Source organism: Equus przewalskii, chromosome 17 (genome assembly GCF_037783145.1).
Source record: "Equus przewalskii isolate Varuska chromosome 17, EquPr2, whole genome shotgun sequence".
In the NCBI taxonomy this organism is placed as follows: Eukaryota; Metazoa; Chordata; class Mammalia; order Perissodactyla; family Equidae; genus Equus; species Equus przewalskii.
Genome location: NC_091847.1, coordinates 21078672 through 21098198, shown reverse-complemented (window position 1 = coordinate 21098198; position 19527 = coordinate 21078672). Strand labels below are relative to the sequence as shown.

Here is a 19527-nt window from a genome sequence, read left to right as displayed (position 1 = left end):
ATATCAAAGATTTAGTTTTTTAAAGTGAAACTATAAAATTATTATGATAAAAAATGTTAATATTTTAAAACTTTGGTTTTAGAAGACCTTTTTAAAATGTGTCAGGGGGCTAGCCCAGTGGTGTTGTGGTTAAGTTTGCACACTCTGCTTCAGTGGCTGAGGATTCATGGATTCAGATCCCGGGTATGGACCTACACCACTCATCAAGCCATGCTGTGGCAGCCTCCCACATACAAAATAGAGGAAGATGGGCACAGATGTTAGCTCAGGGACAGTCTTACACACACACACACACACGTGTCAAAAACCCAGAAATTAAAAAAAGAAAAAAATTAAATTTGACTGAATAAAATAGAAAAACATCAGTATATCAAGAAACAAAATATTATAAAATCATAGATAAAATTAAAAGGGAAAACAAAATAGGAGGAAATGGCAACACATGACAAAGAGTTAATTTTGTAATATCCCAAAAGTGCTTACTTTTTAGTAATCAATAAAAATAAGACAGAAACTACAATAGAGGAATGTACAAAGACAAATACTTCTTTGCAAAAGGGGGAAAATCAGTAAACATATACTTTCTTAGTGTTCAAGGTATCAATAAGTATATACTTTACTAGTATTTAAAGAATTCATAGCATACACTTTATTAGTATTCTGGGAAATTCCAGTACTATCAACAAATGGAAAGGATTTTATTGTCAATAAGCCAGTGAAACTTAGTTGTCTCATTTTTCCAGCTGACGCAGTATTTAGCCTGCAAGCGGTCTCTTTACCTGGAGAAAGGATGGGGATAAGACCAGCAGTCATATGATTCTACGTGGAACTCCAAGAATGTCTTGGAATTTTCTAGGTTTTACATGAAAGAGACAATGCTTTATTTATGTTATGAGATATATTTGTAATTTTAATACAGAAATAAGTGAATGATGAACATGTTCAAAATATAATTTTTGAAGACACTCTCATGATATTTATGCCTCAACCACTATGAAACTCAGGTTATTATTAAAAAGAACCTTTCCCTCTTTCTTTATACTGAATTCAGGTTCTTGCAGATCTTTCATAATTTCTGCCTTGAGATCAGGTGGTGCTGTTGAATTAAAGTTGCAGGTTTCTGTCAAAAAATCCAAAAGCAGGTCTCCATTTTCATTGCCATCAATAAAGCAGTCAGATATGTCCATGGTGGACAGAAGGTCGTAACATTCATACTTAATCCCCAACTTGTCCAGCATTTGAGTGAGGTCAACAGATGTGACATATAGGCAGAGGTCATCCCGGGGCAAGCGCGGTCCGTACTTTTTCCATAGCTTTCTCCAGCCACTGGTTCCTGTGCAACAGAACAAAGTTCATGCTTTCAATTGTTCTTCCTTTTATTTACCTACTCCGCCAGGCAGTACGTACACTAGGGGCTTGGAGTAGAGCAGTCAGTAAAGTGCGGGTGGGAGAGAGAAAGTTAAATAAATAAGTAAATAAATCACACATCAGATGGTGCTAATTGCTAATGAAAAATAAATCAGAGCAAAGAATAAGGAGATTCAAAGAGTTGGATGAGTTGCTGTTTTATGTAGGGTGGTCACAGAAAGTCTCTAATAATGTGATATTTGAGCAGAGACATGACAGCAAGCCATGTAGATATCAGAGGGAAGATTACTCCAGGACGAGAGAAGAGCAACTGTGAAGGAGCTGAGGCAGGAACATGCTTGGCATGTTAAGAACTAGTCAGGAAGCCAGTGAGATTGGAAATGAGTGAACAAAGAGTAGAGTGGAAGGAAATAAGGTTGGATAGGTGGTGATGGGAGTGGATATGGTGCCAAGTCATGTGGTGTGAGATGGGAAGTCATTGTAGCGCTATCTAATAGAACTTTCTGGACTGATGGACATGTTATATATCTGCATTGTCCAATATAGTAGCCACTAACCACTTGTGGCTATGGAACATTTGAACTGTAGCTAGTGTGACTGAGAAAATGATTTTTTTAAAAATTTTTATTGAGTTTATGATAGTTTACAACCTTGTGAAATTTCAGTTGTACATTATTGTCAGTCATGTTGTAGGTGCACCACTTCACACTTTGCGCCCACCCCCCCACCCCCCTTTTCCCCTGGTAGCCACTAATCTGTTCTCTTTGTCTACATGTTTAACCTCCACATATGAGTGGAGTCATACAGAGATTGTCTTTCTCTATCTGGCTTATTTCACTTAACATAATACCCTCAAGGTCCCTCCATGTTGTCGTGAATGGGACGATTTTGAATTTTAAGTTTTATTTCATCTTAATTCATTTAAATTTCAACTTCAATAGTCAAATGTGTCTTCCATATTGGACAACACAACATCAGAGTAACTTAACCTGATTTAAGTTTTAATAAGGTCACTCTGGCCACGCAGATGAGACTAGACTCTAGGGGCATAAGGGTGGAAGTAGGGAGAACAATAAGAAGGCTACTGCAATCATCTGGGTGATAAATGATGGTAAGCTGGACCAGCGAACTTGGAAGGGATGAGAAGTGGTTGGATCTTTTATATATTACATTCCTAGATTCAATGTCACTTGCCAAAAATTTGGATATTGGGTATGAGTGAAAGAAAAGAGTCAGTGATGACCTCAATGATTTTGGCCCAAGCACCTGAAAAGAGAGAATTGCTATTATTGGAAATGGGAAGAATGAGGGAGGAGCAGTTTTAAATGTATCATCAGGCATCTCATTCTGAAAACGTAAGCTTGAGATACCTATTGGACATTCAGGGGGTGACAGGAGGAAGGCAGTTGTTTGTGTGAGTCTTGAGTTCAGTGGAGGGTCTAAGAGTAAAAACTGAAATGGAAAGAACGAGCACAGTAAATACAATGATGATTTACTCCAACCAAAGATGAGGTAGCCTCTCATGCCTATCCGCTCATAAGATGCTGCCTCAGACTGGGCTGATCCCCACAAATTTTGTACCCAAGTTTAGAAGATGTTTTAGCAATATCTGTTGCATCTAACTGAAAACCCAGCCCAGCGTAGATGCTAAGAGATGCAGCATCTGAGGGAGAGAGACATAGGTTGGACTGTTCTTCTGACACTTCATGAATAAGGTGAGGTTGTTATTTAGTCTTTCAGGACCTCAGTTTTCTCATCTATAAGATGGGGATAACCATACTTACATCAGGGGCAACTGCAAGTATTAAAAAAGATAATGTAAGTGAATCATTGCACAATGCTCAGCACAGATGTGTAATGTGTAATGGCAGATGGGTAATAAGTATTTACAAAATAAATGAACATTATATGGAATTAGTTTGATGATGTATTTCCACTGGTTGTAATCTTGAGACTGTGAAAAAGCAAACTTGCTGTTCAGAAACCTATAATAATAATAAATCAAAACAAATGAGCATTTATTTATGGACCTTCTAATGAATGCATGTAATTCCGGGTTGTTACATACACAGTTGATCCAGTGCAGTAATTAAGGGTGGTTTCTAAAGCTTAGCTCCCTGAGTGCAAAGCCTGACTTTCCTCTTACCAGCTTTATGAGCCTCTGCCTCAGTTTTATCATCTGCAAAACAGGAATAATAATAGAATCTATTTATAGAATTGCTGTAGGGAATAACTGAGTTAAGAAAGCAAGGCACTTAGAACCATGACTGTCTATAGTAAACACTGTTGAAGTGTTAGGAAATTAAGCTAGACTTGGCCAAAGCAATATAAGAGAGAACCTATATTTTCTATGAACTTTCAGTGAAGATTTCAAATACTTGAGATTTTTTGTTTCCCAAACCTCCTTTATGATCTAATGAAAGAAACTGATTCCCCAGGAAAATACACAAATGATACTTTCCCACACGGTTCTGCAAATAGTTATAGGATGCTCAAAGACCCCTGGCCCTCATCCGTGGACTAGGCTAAAGTCCCCCGATTTAACTTAACAAAAGAGACTATCCAAGGCAGGAAATCGTGAATAATAAATAGCCTAGATAATTGATGTTCCACTAATATTTCAGAAGAGGGAGTGATCACTGCAGGATATGCTCCTGGAGAAGGTAGAATTGGAATGAAGGAGAAAAAAAAAAATAAAACCTCATTTCAATGAAAAAAAATGAGGGTCATGAGTATATATTAAAAAATCTTTCATTCCGAAGACAGTGATTGTTTGCCCAAATAAGAATTTGCCTACAAACAAGACATAACAAGAAAATAAATATTTCAGAGGTTGAGGAGGGGCTCTCTTATCATTATTATTATTATTTTTAACCTGGCAGAGAAAGAAGCAGCAAACACTAATTGCAGAAAATGTGCTGGTGTCAGTGTTCTGTGACTTGGTGCCATTTCTGAGCTGAGCAATTATACACTTTCTGACGGAAGCATTATCATAATGGCTCTCAGTGGGCACAACATATGGTGTTAACTTTATTTTCAAAGTGATATAAACCAGATTCTGTTTTTCCCACTGTATTAACAATAACATACCATGATGTGCCTCCTTCCTTAGTCAGGTAGGGAGAAGGAAGGACAGAAAACTTCAGTGTTCTCCTGGCTGATCTCCCTTAACCAGATAAATTGCATTTTAATTAGCAACTCTCTCCATTAAGGCCTGGCTCCAACATTTGCAGAAAAACATGCCATAGACATCATTTTATTGTGGGATACTCCTCATTTTAAAAATCCACCTCTTTTGTTCTTATTTCTCTTCTTTTTCATCCCCAAATCAAATCTTTTATCTTCATAATGAGGAATTTCTGGTCGTTATAATTAAATGACTATTTACTGAGCTGGGCTACTTCTGTAAAGGATACTTAGAAACACAAAGGAAAGCCTCTCTTCCCTCAAGCAACACGTATTCTAACAGGCTGACCAGTAAATGCTGCTGTCACTTAATTCTGATTTCAATGTCTTTTTCTTTTCCTAATTAGTTTCACTTCCCTGCCCTTCATTGCTTTTGTCTGCGTGCATGTGTGTGAACATGTGTATCTTCTTTATTGAGTCTTTTATTTCTATTTATTAAATCCATCTTCAAATCTCCAGAACTTTCTGTAATCTCTGATTCCACATCCATCATGAAGTCACTTTTAGCTAAAACATGGTCTCTTTTTTGGATGGACATTCAGAACTAGTTGTAGTTTGGATATTATAAGGCAGAAATAATAAACAGTAATCCAGTTCAATTCAAACATATTTACTGGGTATCTTCTAGGTGCCAAAGGCTTTGCAAAGATCTGAGACTAGAGGTAAGAGGCAGAGCCCTCTGCTCTCAAGGAACTCTCCTTAAACTTTGCATATGCCTCTTATAGGAAATTTAGCACACTGCTGAAAGTGTTTACGTATCTGAATCCTCCAATAGATTAGGAGCCTTTCAAAGGCAGAGGAAAAGTCATAGTCATCTTTGCAAACTTCAGAGCCTGGCAGTGACTGACTGTAGGAGCTCAATAACCACTGAATGAACCAAATCTACACAATGACTATCCTATGCAGTCAATGTAGGATGAAGACTACAGACTCTGTTTTAAATATGGCTGAACACACATGGCTCCGTAGCCAAGTTAGGTGCTCTACATAATTAAATCTAAAAACTGACTCCATATTTCATTATCGTATGATCTAATAAATTTCAAAAATGAGTGTCCATATGAGTAGTTCAGCCTATTCAGAGAAATAACTCATCAGTTCAGTAACAGGTCAGTGTCTGAATGAGATGGCCAGGCAAGAGCCTTAGCTGTGTGGCATATTTAAGATGACGGTTTAGAGCAAGATGTTGATCCAGACACACCATTATCTATCTAGATGTGTGCTCTCAGAAATTTAATTTAATGACTAGTTCTAGGCTTGTCTGAATCCGTCTACAATGAGCATTCAGTTTTCTGCATGGCAATGCAGCTATGGATAACAATTGTGCCCTGAAACAAAGGAAATACACAGAATAGGCTTCTTTACTTCTCTTCTAGGTAATGATGAAGCAAATTCCATTTAGAAAATGACTGCAAGAAACCTGATAAAAACAGAGCCTAGTATAAAACATTTTCCTGTAGGTGTTCCAAGTTTTAGGGCAATATTCCAGTTTAAGGAATATTTTCATTGGGAAGGTATGGAGAATGAGGTTTTAAGAAACGCTAAGAAGGCAGTTTAGGGCAATGGTTTTTTCACAAGGGTAAGGAGGGAAGTTGATCAGGCACCACAGAAGACCTGGGAGCTTTCTCAAATGCATTTGCTGTCCACAATCTGATCTAGCAGTATCACACTCCCTGGAATGCAAAATATACTACAAAGCTATAGTAATCAAAACAGCATGGCACTGGCACAAAAACAGACACACAGACCAATGGAACATAACTGAGAGCCCAGAAATAAACCCACACATCTATGGACAGCTAATTTTCAACAAGGGAACAAAAACACACAATGAAGAAAGGAAAGTTTCTTCAATAAATGGTGTTGGGAAAACTGGACAGCCACATGCAATGGAATGAAGTAGACCATTATATTACACCATACACAAAAATTAACTCAAAATGGATTAAAGACTTGAATGTAAGACCTCAAACCATGAAATTTCTAGAAAAAGACAAAGGCAGTACAATCTTCAACATTGGTCTTAGCAGCATATTTTCAAATACCATGTCTGACTGGGCAAGGGAAACGAGAAAAAATAAACAAATAGGACTATATCAAACTAAAAAGCTTCTGCACAGCAAAGCAAATCATCAACAAAACAAAAAGACAACCTAACAATTGGGAGAAGATATTTGCAAACCATATATCTGATATGAGGTTAATATCCAGGCTATACAAAGAACTCATACATCTCAACAACAAAAGAACTAACAACCCAATTAAAAAATGGGCAAAAGATCTGAACAGACATTTCTCCAAAGAAGATATACAGATGGCCAACAGGCACAGGGAAAGATGTTCAACATCACTAACTATCAGGGAGATGAAAATCAAAACTACAATGAGATATCACTTCACTCCTATCAGAATGGCTATAATTAACAAGACAGGACATAACAAGTGTTGGAGAAGGTGTGGAGAGAAGGAAACCCTCATACACTGCTGGTGGGAGTGCAAACTGGTGCAGCCACTATGGAAAACAGTATGGAGATTCCTCAAAAAATTAAGAATAGAACTACCATCCAATCCAGCTATTCCACTGTTGGGCATTTATCCAAAGAACATGAAAACATGAATGCGTAAAGATATATGCACCCCTATGTTCATTGCAGCATTATTCACAATAGCCAAGACTTGGAAGCAACCTAGGTACCCCTCAGTGGACGAATAGATAAAGAAGATGTGGTGTATATACATAATGGAATACTACTCAGACATAAAAAAGGATGAAATCTTGCCATTTGTGATAACATGGGTGGACCTTGAGGGTATGATGCTAAATGAAATAACTCAGAGGGAGAAAGTCAAATACCATATGATATCACTCATAAATAGAAGATAAAAACAACAACAAACAAACACATAGAGACAGAGATTGGATCAGTAGTTACCAGAGGGGAAGCAGGGAAGGAGGAGGCTGACAGGGGTGATTAGGCACATGTGTATGGTGATGGATTGTAAATTAGTCTTTGAGTGGTAAACATGATGTAATCTACATAGAAATTGAAATATAATGATGTACACCTGAAATTTATATAATAATACAAACCAATGTTACTGCAATGAAAACATTAAAAAAAATCCTATACTTGTTGATTGACAATGATACAAAATAAATCTGATTGGGAATTTCTTGTGATTAGATTTGTTTCCAATGTTGGAAATTGAGCTTGATCTATTTTTCCAAAAGTTGACCTGTGTACAGTAGTTCCCTTATCTGAGGGGCATATGTTCCAAGACCTTCAATGCATGCCTGAAACCATAGATAGTACCAAACCCTATATGTACTATGTTTTTTCCTATACATACATACCTATGATAAAGTTTAATTTATAAATTAGGCACAGTAAGAGATTAGCAACAATAACTGCTAATAAAATAGAACAATTATAGCAATATACTGTAATAAAATTCAGCATAGATAGGAACCTCAGCATACTATTTTTTTTCTTTCCTTATTAAGTTAAGAACTTTCACCTTTTCATTTAAAGGAAGCACTTTAGGCTTCTTTTTGGCATATCTGAATTGCCAGTGTGGGGGATCAGAATTGGCCACCTCAAAATGTGCCTCTTTGGCTTATTTTTAAGAACAAAAGACTCTGAAAGAAACTTTGACCTTCCCCCTAACTACCTAAAAGAATTTAAGATAAAAGGCCTGTCCTGGGGACAGGCCATCACCATAGATAACTCTGGGGATAGGTAGACTGGCAGCGTCCTTGCCAAGTCCATTCTGTTCAAAGTGCTGTCTACCAAACATTTGCTTTTCCATCTCCATGTGAATTGCCTTCCTCCCCTTTGAAGTCCCAAACCATTACCCCCAACATACTCCTTTGTCTTTAGGAGAAAATGTTATTTAAGGTGGCGTCTTTGGCCATTCTGGTGAGTTACTCAGCTTTCCTGGGTTTCTTCCATGTATTCATTGTTATAAAGCTTTGTTTGATTTTCTCCTGTTATTCTGTCTCATGTCAATTTAAATCTTAGACCAGCCAGAAGGACCTAGAGGATAGAGGAATTGTCTTCCTCCCCTACCTCAGCATCACTAATCTTGTGCTTTGGGGCCATTATTAAGTAAAATAAGGGTCACTTGAACACGAGCACTGTGATACTGTGACAGTTGATCTAAAACCAACATGGCTTGTAAGTGACTAACTGACAGGTAGCATATACAGTGTGGATACACTAGACAAAAGGATCATTCACATCTGGGGCGGGACAGAATGGGATAGTGTGAGATTTCATCATACAACAGAACAGTGTGCAATTTAAAACTTATGAATTGTTTATTTCTGGAATTTTCCATTTAATATTTTTGGGACTGCAGTCGACCACAGGTAATTGAAACTGTGGAAAGCAAAACTTCAGATACGGAGGGACTGCTGTATTTGTATTGGCTTTATTAATGCAACAAAGCCATTATTGCTATTTTTTAAAAAGGAAACTGCGGTCTTTTCCATACACTGAGGGGGCAAAATAATTTATCTCAGGGAAATGTATTGTTAAGACAGTTTCATAGGTACACAGGTTTACCTAGGGGAGAGAGGTAGAGGAAAAAGGAGTTAAGTTGCTCGATATAATAAATAAGACAGATGGGATGATGGATCTGATGTCTTAGGAAAAGTACTGAGCTGAGAGAATATGGGTGAGGTCTGAGAAGTTCATGAGGAATTAGTGCAAGGGAGGTGGGCCCTGACCTAGCAAAGGAAAAGCTAGAAAGAGAGTGGCTGTAGGACTTTGATGCGGAATTCCGTATCTGCTGTTCTTCCTCTCCATAGATCTCAACATCTCCCCAAATCAAAGAATGGTACTTTGGAGAATGAAGGAGGTAGGGCTACGTCCGTGCTGGGGGCAAACCAGAACAAGATGGGAAAGGTAGTTGCAGCACATGCAAGGTTTGGAGACAAATCAAAAGTTAAACTGGGAGCAGACATTTGGAGCAAACAATGGCTGGCCACCATCAGGAAAACGTAAGCCGGACCCCCAGGAATCCTCGGGAGTCGGGGGAGGGGGAGGGACAACCCAAGTTACTTGACATGACGGCTCTTCACTTACTCTGGATTTTTAAGAGTTAAGCAGGAGCCCATAAGACTGGGGAATCTGGAGACATTCCCAAGTCGATGACAAGATCAACATATTTAACAATGTTATTTCCCTTTTCAGGTAGAATATTTTCTTTAACTGTAAAGGAAACTACATTGGATAAGATGGTTTATTTTTTTAAAACATTTTACTTATCTTTAATTAATTTATTTACTTAACAACTCTTCTGATAAATAGAGGCAATGAAACTATGACTTTCAGCCTTAGGAGAGAAGTGGAAAATCCAAAATAAAATTCCTAAATCTATTTTCCCCTTTTGCTAAGTGGTTCTTCTTTTAAGAAGATATATATATAACATTTCTTCTATAGCTGTATAAATCTCTTCTAAGAAAGAAGTACATATGGTAAAGGAAGGACATCATTAGAGTCCCTTTAATAATTTGACAACTGTTATTTGTTGCATTCATATGTCTAGGAACAATATCTATTAACAATGTTTTCCTTTTTGGGACACTTGTATCCTATGCTATGTGTAGTAATGAAGAATTGTGGAACTGCATCTTGAAAAAGTGAATAAAAAATTTCCACCATCAAATTACATTGAATAATTTTCTACTCAAAATACCTTTTTTTTAAAAAGCTGATCTTTGAGCTTTTACTCCTTTTCTTTTGATTTTTCCCCAGGAATGTATGTATACATAGTACATATGAACCACATATATGCACAGATGTAATATGATGTAGGTATGATTATCCAGAAATAGCCCTTGAATAAACTAAGACTCATAGAGCAAGTTCACACTGCTGGGAAATGCCTCAGCATTCTTGCTTCATGTATCATCATAATTTCACTGGGCCTATTTTAGTTTACACTGGGCCTATTTTAGTTTACATGGATTGTATTAACTCATTCATGGTATAGCCAGCAGAAGAGTGTATCCATAAGGCACTTAGTTAATTCTCAGTTGCTTGTAGACTACTCATGCCATTTCTAAATCTTAGGCAGGCTTTTTCTTATTGGGAGTTATAAACTCATACTCATAGAGCTGCATTCTGATATTCAAATATTTAACTTCTGAAAATATGTTAGAATAAACCAAGTATAAATGAGTAGATCTGCTACTGATATGAAATATATTCTAAAATCAAGTATATATGACTTCTGGATGAATTTCTATTTCTGTCTGCAACACTGTTTCTGTATTATTGATACAGATGATCAAGAATTGACTGCATTCAATGTTGATGACTAAGTTTACTTTTGTATCCCTAAATATAGTACAAAATGCTTTACCCAAGTGTCCTAATTTAGAGAGAGGTTAGTAAGAAGCATCCAGTTTACATAAGCCTTTCTAGATGGGAAGACAGACAGATATCTCCCATATAAATGAATATTTTTAACTAACCAGAGATAAAAATAGTATATCAAAACTTTCTCTTGGGCAAGAGGTTGTGTACAGGAACTCTCTATTGCCAAACTCCCACATCAGTTCAAACCCAAGATTACAGGCAACAACCATGTTTGCCATACTTAAAGCCGTCCCTCATGTTGAAGAACAAATGAATTTTGTGACATATGATTTTTGAGTATGGGGTCTGGTATAAGCTTAGGAAGACAGAGGCTGTTGTACATCTAGAATCGGCCTGCCTAGCACTGTGTGGGCAATCATTGCTGAATGAAAGAAGTAACGAACGAATGAACTCAATAATGTCAATGTTTCTTTTGCTAACACGTTTAGTTATATTCTCTGTGTGGTACTTACTATTGCACTGGAGGCAACATGACATGATCAAATGCCTTCTTTGGAAAACAAAACAAACAAAGCAAACCATTTTTGATAGTTATTTGAGAAAACCTATAATGAACAATATTGATAACGGCTCTAGAAATGCAAATTAATCTAATTTGATAGAATCTAAAATATTTAAACCTTTGTTTATTAATAAACATCACAGAGGGAAAAGAGATATTCAAGGGACAAAAAGGAGGTAAATATATTTACTATTTTTAGTCTCATTTAAAAAATTCCTATCATTTGTATTTGCTCTGTTATATAAAAGAGAATTTATATATAGACAACAAAGACATATTTTCTCAAGAGAAAAAAATAAATAGATGTTTAATTCCACTAGACTCCCTAAACTGAGAGCTGTTGTGAAGGACTTTCCTAATACTGTGTTAATTAATTGACTATGATCAGGAGCCATGTCAAGAATTTCATAATGAAGATGAAATATACCAGCTGCCTACAAACACATGAATCCATGCATATATGCACTATTGCTGTTTTAAAATTCAGTTGAATGAAAATAACTTACCTGACACAATAATAATGAGGATCTTAGCATTGGTAGCTAAGAGACTATGGAAGAATTTCAGAGTAGCTGGGATGTCTTTTACATAATATAGCATCTAGAAATGAAGGAAAAGAGAAATGAGTCACTTTTCTATGTCAATGTCTTTGTTACTTGGACTAGACACTCATTAGAAAGTTTTATTTTCAAGTTGAGTGGATTTTTATTCAACAAAACAATTAAGGGGCCAGTTTTGTGGCTGAATGGCTAAATTCGCATGCTCTGCTTCGGCGGCCCAGAGTTTGGCTGGTTCGGATCCTGGGCACAGACATGGCACCGCTCGTCAGGCCACATTGAGGCAGCATCCCACATGCCACAACTAGAAGAACCCACAACTAAAATATACAACTAAGTACTGGGGGGATTTGGGGAGAAAAAGTAGGGAAAAAAAACAAGAAGTTTAAAGACTAAAGATAATTGTAAGGAGAGATACAACAATAATGTGAGAAAATATTTGGTGAAAGGGAAAACTATAGTATTTGCTCAACCAGAGACAAATAGTTTTAAATTTACTCTTTCTGGCTTCAATAACACAGTTATTTATAGCTGGAGACGCTTAGTCTCCACTCCACACGGGAGCATTGATTCTATGCTTACTCCCTATTTTGTGAATTGTAGTTCTTCTGGGAGAAAATGGTGCCAGCACCATAAAAACAGACTCCATTTCGTGGAACATTGCCTTAAAATTAAGCCCTTTGCACTGTCTTCACCATATGCTCACAGATGCTTTTTTTAAATCACAGAAGATATGACAGACTCTGATATTGACAGATTCTCAAGGAAAATAGACTGGAGTAAAGCATGAGATTACATGCTTGGTCACAAGATGCTAGGGGTCAGCCCACCCATTTTTAATCACTCTGGACCATCTTTGGGGAAGTGCAGGAGAAGTCTTTCCACTCAACACAGATAGAACTTGGAATTATACATTGGCGGTGGAAAATTTTCCTTAAGGGCTTGCATTCCTGGAATCTACCCCCACAAATACTTACTACTTATATCTCATCTTTGTCTCTTTTGGACAAGAGTTCAATATTCTATGTAGATGCCCATGACAGAATTTATGGCATAAAGCAAAAAAGAACCTAAGCTATGCCCCTCTCATATGAATGAATGAAAGAAAAGGGACAGGCACAGGGCCCTTGCTGCCTCAGGAGCCATATTTAGTATCATGTCACTCCATGCTATTCACCACAGGGACCATACATAGATAGGTACCCAGATACAGCTAATCCATAAGATGGCTAACAATCTATGACATGACCTGGCTAAAAAAGAGGAGGTGGGTCATGGCAGATGCTCTGAAATTTGATCTGATAAACACTGAGATTCTCTGCAGTTGACTGTGAATATTAAGTTGAAAGAATGTCATGAGAGCAGTAGGACTCTAAAGATCAATGAAGAGACAACAACATAGCAAAGAAAAATGCAGAGTAGATAAAGAAAGAGAGATGAATAAAATAGTAACGCAGAGGAAGCAGAGTTGCTGTGAGAAAGAAAAAACAAACATGGAAGTTTTGAGAGAAATGGGAGAATGATCTCTGAAGCTGCCACATTTTATAACAGGTAAAGAATGGGATCCACAGCATAAGTGGAGGGATTGGCTTTTGATAAAAGGCTTTTGTAGTAAGATGGAAGAAGGAGATAGTGGGTATGGGTGCAGCTATGTTTGTAAATCTGGAGGGTGAAAGATGAGTTTCCATCTGATGGTTTCTGTTTTTGCTATACAGTATGAAGTGAGGTCATCAGATGGGAATGAATGGTGGGAGAGGGGTTATAGGAGGTTTAAGGAGAGAGAGGGAGTATGAACTAGTTATCTAAAGAGGTGGGAAAGCAAGTCTAATAGAGAAACACCATGTGCTTGCTGGACAATGTTAAGCACTCCCTTATAGGTAAATGATTTTGTCAGCTAAGAGAGCAGAGATGTAAGATTGCCTGGATATGTCAATCTTGCAGTCATTTTTTCCTTTGATTTCTTTTACATTTATTCTTTTGGGGTGACTATACTTGTGGACCATAGAAAGAAAGAAGCATCTTGTTATTAATCAAGTGGTATTTCTAAAATATACACGTCTTCTAATGGTAGCCAACATCCAAAGCCTATCCACCTATATGCTATTGAGAAATATTAGTAATCCCTGGAAATATGCCTCCATACCATCTACTGAATAGTCACCCCCTTTCCAAGAATTACACTCTCGGTGCTAGAACATGGAAATAAATTTCTACTGAATGACTGTCTGATATCAGTAAAACTTTATTGACCTCAGGAATCATCTAATCTGCCCCTTCTGTCACATGTTCACTAGCCAGGGCAACAGAAGGCAAAAGCAAGAGAAGTCATAAAACTCTGGGACATTGGTCCATCCAGACCATTAGACCTACTGGAGAACTGTGCTAGGATGTGGGACATATGTCCTCTATTGTCCTCAAATCGATCTATGACCTTTCAATCCTACAAAAATTAATTAAGCCAACATTGAAACAATATCAACAACTCTAGAAGTATTTTGAGTAGAGAAAACTAGCTTTTTGAATGTTACAGAGAATCTCTTAGTATTATCAACCTCTTTATCTCAATTGGACGGATAATGCTCACTTATAAAATCAGATTTTCGTTTTTCTTTTTCAAGTTAGAATACTAGGCACTCTTCATACAGATTTCTGAAAAATCTCCTTTCTGAGAGTATATAACAATAAATGTTTCTTACCTGAATCATATGAATAAAGTCCCACTCCTGAAGTTCTTTTTTCTCCATCATTCTATTTTGATATTCAGATGATGTCTCCTTATGCCAAGCAAACTTTATGTTCTCGAGGTTTGATGTCTTGGCTACAAGCTCTAAAATACAGAGAAGTCGTAGCACACCATCAATTTTAATTGCAAATGTGGAACCCATTTCCATCTAGAATTTTAATGCAATCAATGTTATATACATAACAGATATAAAGCACATTTTTCTTTTTTATGTAGCTCTGGAAGACCAGAGAGTTCATCCTGATTTTTTTCTAGTAGTATACGAAATTAGAGATGAAAGAAAGAGCCAATAATAATTATGAGAACCCTGATCAGACATAGGTTACATTATCTCAGTATTAATGGGGAATCAACTGGTGAGTTTTATCAATGGAAATTGATGTAAAACAGGTGATATAATTCTGTAATCCAGGAGTCAGCAAACCACAGCCCGTGGGCCATTTCTGGCCTACTACCTGTTTTTAAGTGGACTGCAAGCTAAAAACATATCCTAGGGGCCAGCCTGGTGGCATAGTGGTTAAGTTCACATGCTCTGCTTCAGCAGGCTAGGGTTCGCAGGTTCAGATCCAGGCACAGACCTACACACTGCTCAACAAGCCATGCTGTGGCAGCATCCCACATATAAAATAGAGGAAGATTGGCACAGATGGCTCAGTGACAATCTTCCTCAAGCAAAAAGAGGAAGATTGGCAATAGATGTTAGTTCAGGGTCAATCTTCCTCACCAAAAACAAAAAATAAAGCACAGAAAAGACATACCCTATTCTACTTCCTGACTTCATGCCTCTGTCTTTCATATCTTGTGCCATTATATGTTTAAATGGTTAAACAAAATCAAAATAATAATAATATTTTGTGATACATGAAAGTGATATAAAATTCAAATTTTAGTGTTTATAAATAAAAGTTTATTAGAACATACCCATGCTCGTTAGTTTATGCATTGTCTACAGATGGCTTTGTGCTACAACGACAGAACTGATTAGTTGTAACTGAGATTGTGTGGTCTTCCAAGTCTAAAATATTCATCATTTGGCCTTTTTCAGGAAAAAGTGTGCCAACTCCTGCTGTAACCCATTAAACATAAACTCTTTATAAACATGGATTCTCTTTAAATATTTCTGAATGAATTAATGACTCTCTCTCCAAGAATAAACACCCAAAAATAATAGTTGGTGACTAGGGAATGGATGGAGAGTCAGTAAAAAATGGACTCTAATTATTCACTGTTTCTATTGTGAGGGGTTTAGCCATGCCTGCCAAGGAAACAACTTAATTAGGTTCTCCTCCCAATAAGCTTACAAAGAACATACTGCAGTAACTATGTTGTAAATGATTGAAGGGACACACTAGGGATGATGTGCCTTTCGGGATAAGATTGGCATACAGCATCATGGGTTACAGGTACCTTTGTACTTGGCAATTTGTTCAGCACTTGGTTCAACAACTTCATTGTTGATATGAACTCCTGGATATTGAGCCTGCACTTTGGAGAGAATTTGAAGATCAATTTCACCTGGAAGACAAGCATATGGAACAGTCACATCAGCCCAGAAAGAAATCATGAAGAATAATTTGAGCTAGTTTATTATCTGTCTTACTTTTACTAGGAAAGCCCATCATAAATAATGAATAATGCTCAACTGTTGCCCTGTAACGATGCTGTGATGCAGAACAGCTAGGTTGTAAGTAGGAATAATAATGTGATATGAAGAGGGCTATGATTGTCACTCATTCATTCATTCACTCATATAACCTCTTTACACTAAATCTAATGTAAATCCCATTAATTACAGGATTCAATCAACCCTTCCTTTTGTATCCCTAAGTCAAAAAAAAACCCACTGTCAATCATAATTTTAAGATTTCACCAATTGGAAGATGTATTTCAATTTCAGAGATGTTAAAATATGAAAAAATGCACCTTAGAATTTATAAACTAGGCCAGGCCAGAAGCATACAAAAAATGTCAGGTACAAAAAAAGGATACAAAAATATGTCAGACATCTGCCCTCCAAAACACCATGATCTAGTGGAAAAGGTAGACCTGGAGAGAACTGTGGCTGGGTTGGTCTGAGGTACGAAGAGGAATGGAGATAGTGAGGGAGAGGATAGCAGCAGAGGCCAGAGAGATGGAAAGCTTCATGGAGGGAGGTCACTCCTGAGCTCTGTGTTATGGAGCAAATGGAAGTTAGTCCAGAAACATCTGGGAAAATGGGTAACTGTAGGAAGAAAGGACAGGAAGACAGAGGCATGAAGTCAAGAAGCAGAATAGTATATGTGGGACTACTGGAAGTTCAGAGTTTTGGCATACTGGGCAAGGCAGGGCCTCCAAGAAAGAGGTGATCCCAGAGGAGTAAATGGAGAGGAGGTTATGGCCAAATAGATATTTATGCATTACTTCATCTACCAACTATTAACTGATTGTTTACTATGTGCCAACCACTGCACTAGGCTCTAGGAAATAATGATAAGAAGAGCACATAAATACGTGCCCTGATGAAAATTTAGCCTATAAGTGAATGCATGAGAGAGATGGTGGTAAGTTGGATGAACTTGAGTTCTAAACTGTCTTCTCCACTTATTAGGTGTATATGACCTTTGGCAATTTACTTTATCTCTCCAAGCTGTATTTTCCTCATCAGAAAAATAGTGATAATAATAGTACATAATTTATTGGTTGTAAGGGTTAAATGAGGCAATGCATATAAAACACAGTGCAAAATAGAGTTGTCACCCAATAAATGTTAGCTGTTCATTATTTTTATCGTTTTCATTGAGTCCTTCTCTTTAAAAATATCTCTTCTCTTCCTACTGCTGATGCCTCCAACTTAAGTTTTGCACTTTTATTCTCTTGGGTTATGATGTTGACCTTCACTAAAATTAAACTATCTTCTGGCAAGACTAGCACATGAAAATGATGTTGGTCTTTAATCTTTGGGCATAAACAACATTAACAAAACCTTTCCAAGGTTAGATATGGCAGACAACCAAAACATAGGTCTTAAGTCTGGAGGGAAAGAGATGAGGACGATAAATCAGGAACAAAAGATGCTAGACTAGGAAAAGAGGGCAGTCTAAGGGTATAATGAGAACCCCAAGTACTGGTAATAGGAGATGGGGAGAGAGTTAATGAGTAGGAAGGAAGCTGAAATGGAGGATGAAGGAACCTATGTGACAGTTTTCTCTAAAGGTGGCCCTACCAACGTGAAACCTTTTATTCCTTCCTTAATAACTGTAGCTGCCGTTTATTGGCCACCCATTTGTCAAGCACTGTGTTAGGCACTTTACCTGGAATGTCTCACTTGATCTCAACCACAGTCCTATCACAAACTCCATGAAATTGTTTCCAACCAGATAAAGTGATTTGAGTAATTTGATACTCTCGGGATATTAATATGCCTAATATATAAGGTACATCCAGAGTGTTTGTTCTTCTAACTACTTCATACTGAGAAACAAGAGGATACCAAATATTAAAAGGACATAAGAATTCTTTTTTTCTTCTCTACAGTAACATTTTTGAAGAGTAAAAAAGTAACTAAGGCAAAAGGCTGATAAGAAAAGCTGTAGGCTAATGAGAAATAGAGAGATTCCAGCTTGTCCCAAAGAACCAGAGGCCAGAAGTTCTGTTCTTGACTGTCAGCCTAGCCATATATTTTAAATAAAATATCCTCAATTCTGAGGATCCCAAATCCAACATTTTGAAACTCAATAATGTGAAACGCAATAATTTTCCCTCTGGGGCTTGATGAGCTCTTCTTCTCCTAAGATGGACCCCAATATTTTGGATCTACCCAAATGGCAGAATGGATCTAGCACATCCCCGGAGTATGTTCCTATCTTGTCACTTTCCCAAGCAACACAATGTTCTACCATATTCAAAGCCAGCCAGTCCCTCCTCTTGGGGCAACATGTTAGAGGACACAATGCTAAAATTGCCCCTGAGACATGGCAACCGTGGGCTCACATAACAACCAGGTATGGACATGGGCCATCTGTGCATTCACTGCTGGATCCCTAGCAGAAATGAATGAACCACCAGAGGAGATAATGAAACTATTTCCTTAGAAGTTAGCACATAAAATTCACTTCTGGCCTCATAAAGCTGGTGACCATACTTCCTGTTTGCCAGGGACAGTTCCACTTCATGCTCATTGTGCTGGGGCCCCACCTGGCTTTGTTTCTTATCCCAAGTTGTTTATTTTTAACAAAATACTATTATTAGAATTTGATTTTTGAAAATAGTTTTTTAAAATAACTATTTTATAAATCAACCAATATAATAAAAACAACTTGTTCAATAAATAAAAATTTCAGAAAATTAAAATAATTTTAATTCTTTTACCTACTCCATCCAAATCTCACTCTTAAAAGTATCCTGGATTTGACAATAAACAATGCCACCATGCTCAAAAGGCACTCATTTTTCTGTGCTATTTTTGTTATTTATAATGGACTCTATTATTTATTATTGTGAGATACACATGTAGATAGATAGATAGATAGATAGAGATAGAGATCTTCCATATGATAATCTTTTCCTTGGTCGCATATCCTACATAGTTTGCCTTCTAGCATTCCTCAGAAATAGGAGACATGCATTTTTAAAAATGATTTATACAAACCTCTTCAACAAAAAGAGAGTCAATAGAGAGGCACTTCAGATGGTCCATGGTATTACAGTCTAGTCTAAACATTTAGCATTTAGTTATAAATATTTTCTTGATACATCACTCTACTGTTCACTATCCATCCAGTCACCCAAGCTTTGCTCCTTCCT

The 19527-nt window shown here is 37.1% G+C and overlaps 1 protein-coding gene across 2 annotated transcripts in view; it reads right to left on the bottom strand.

The window, feature by feature from the left end:
* Positions 1 to 625: 625 nt before the first annotated feature.
* HNMT (histamine N-methyltransferase) overlaps positions 626 to 19527 on the bottom strand; it is a 41121-nt gene continuing 22219 nt past the window's right edge. For both annotated transcript variants that reach the window (XM_070581250.1, XM_008523866.2), the window contains 4 exons: positions 16153 to 16260; positions 14699 to 14829; positions 11952 to 12045; positions 626 to 1333 (listed from right to left, as the gene is read on the bottom strand). In XM_070581250.1, coding sequence (XP_070437351.1) covers positions 978 to 1333; positions 11952 to 12045; positions 14699 to 14829; positions 16153 to 16260 — 689 coding nt within the window. In that variant the 3' untranslated portion in view covers positions 626 to 977. The remainder of the gene's footprint in view (positions 1334 to 11951; positions 12046 to 14698; positions 14830 to 16152; positions 16261 to 19527) is intronic.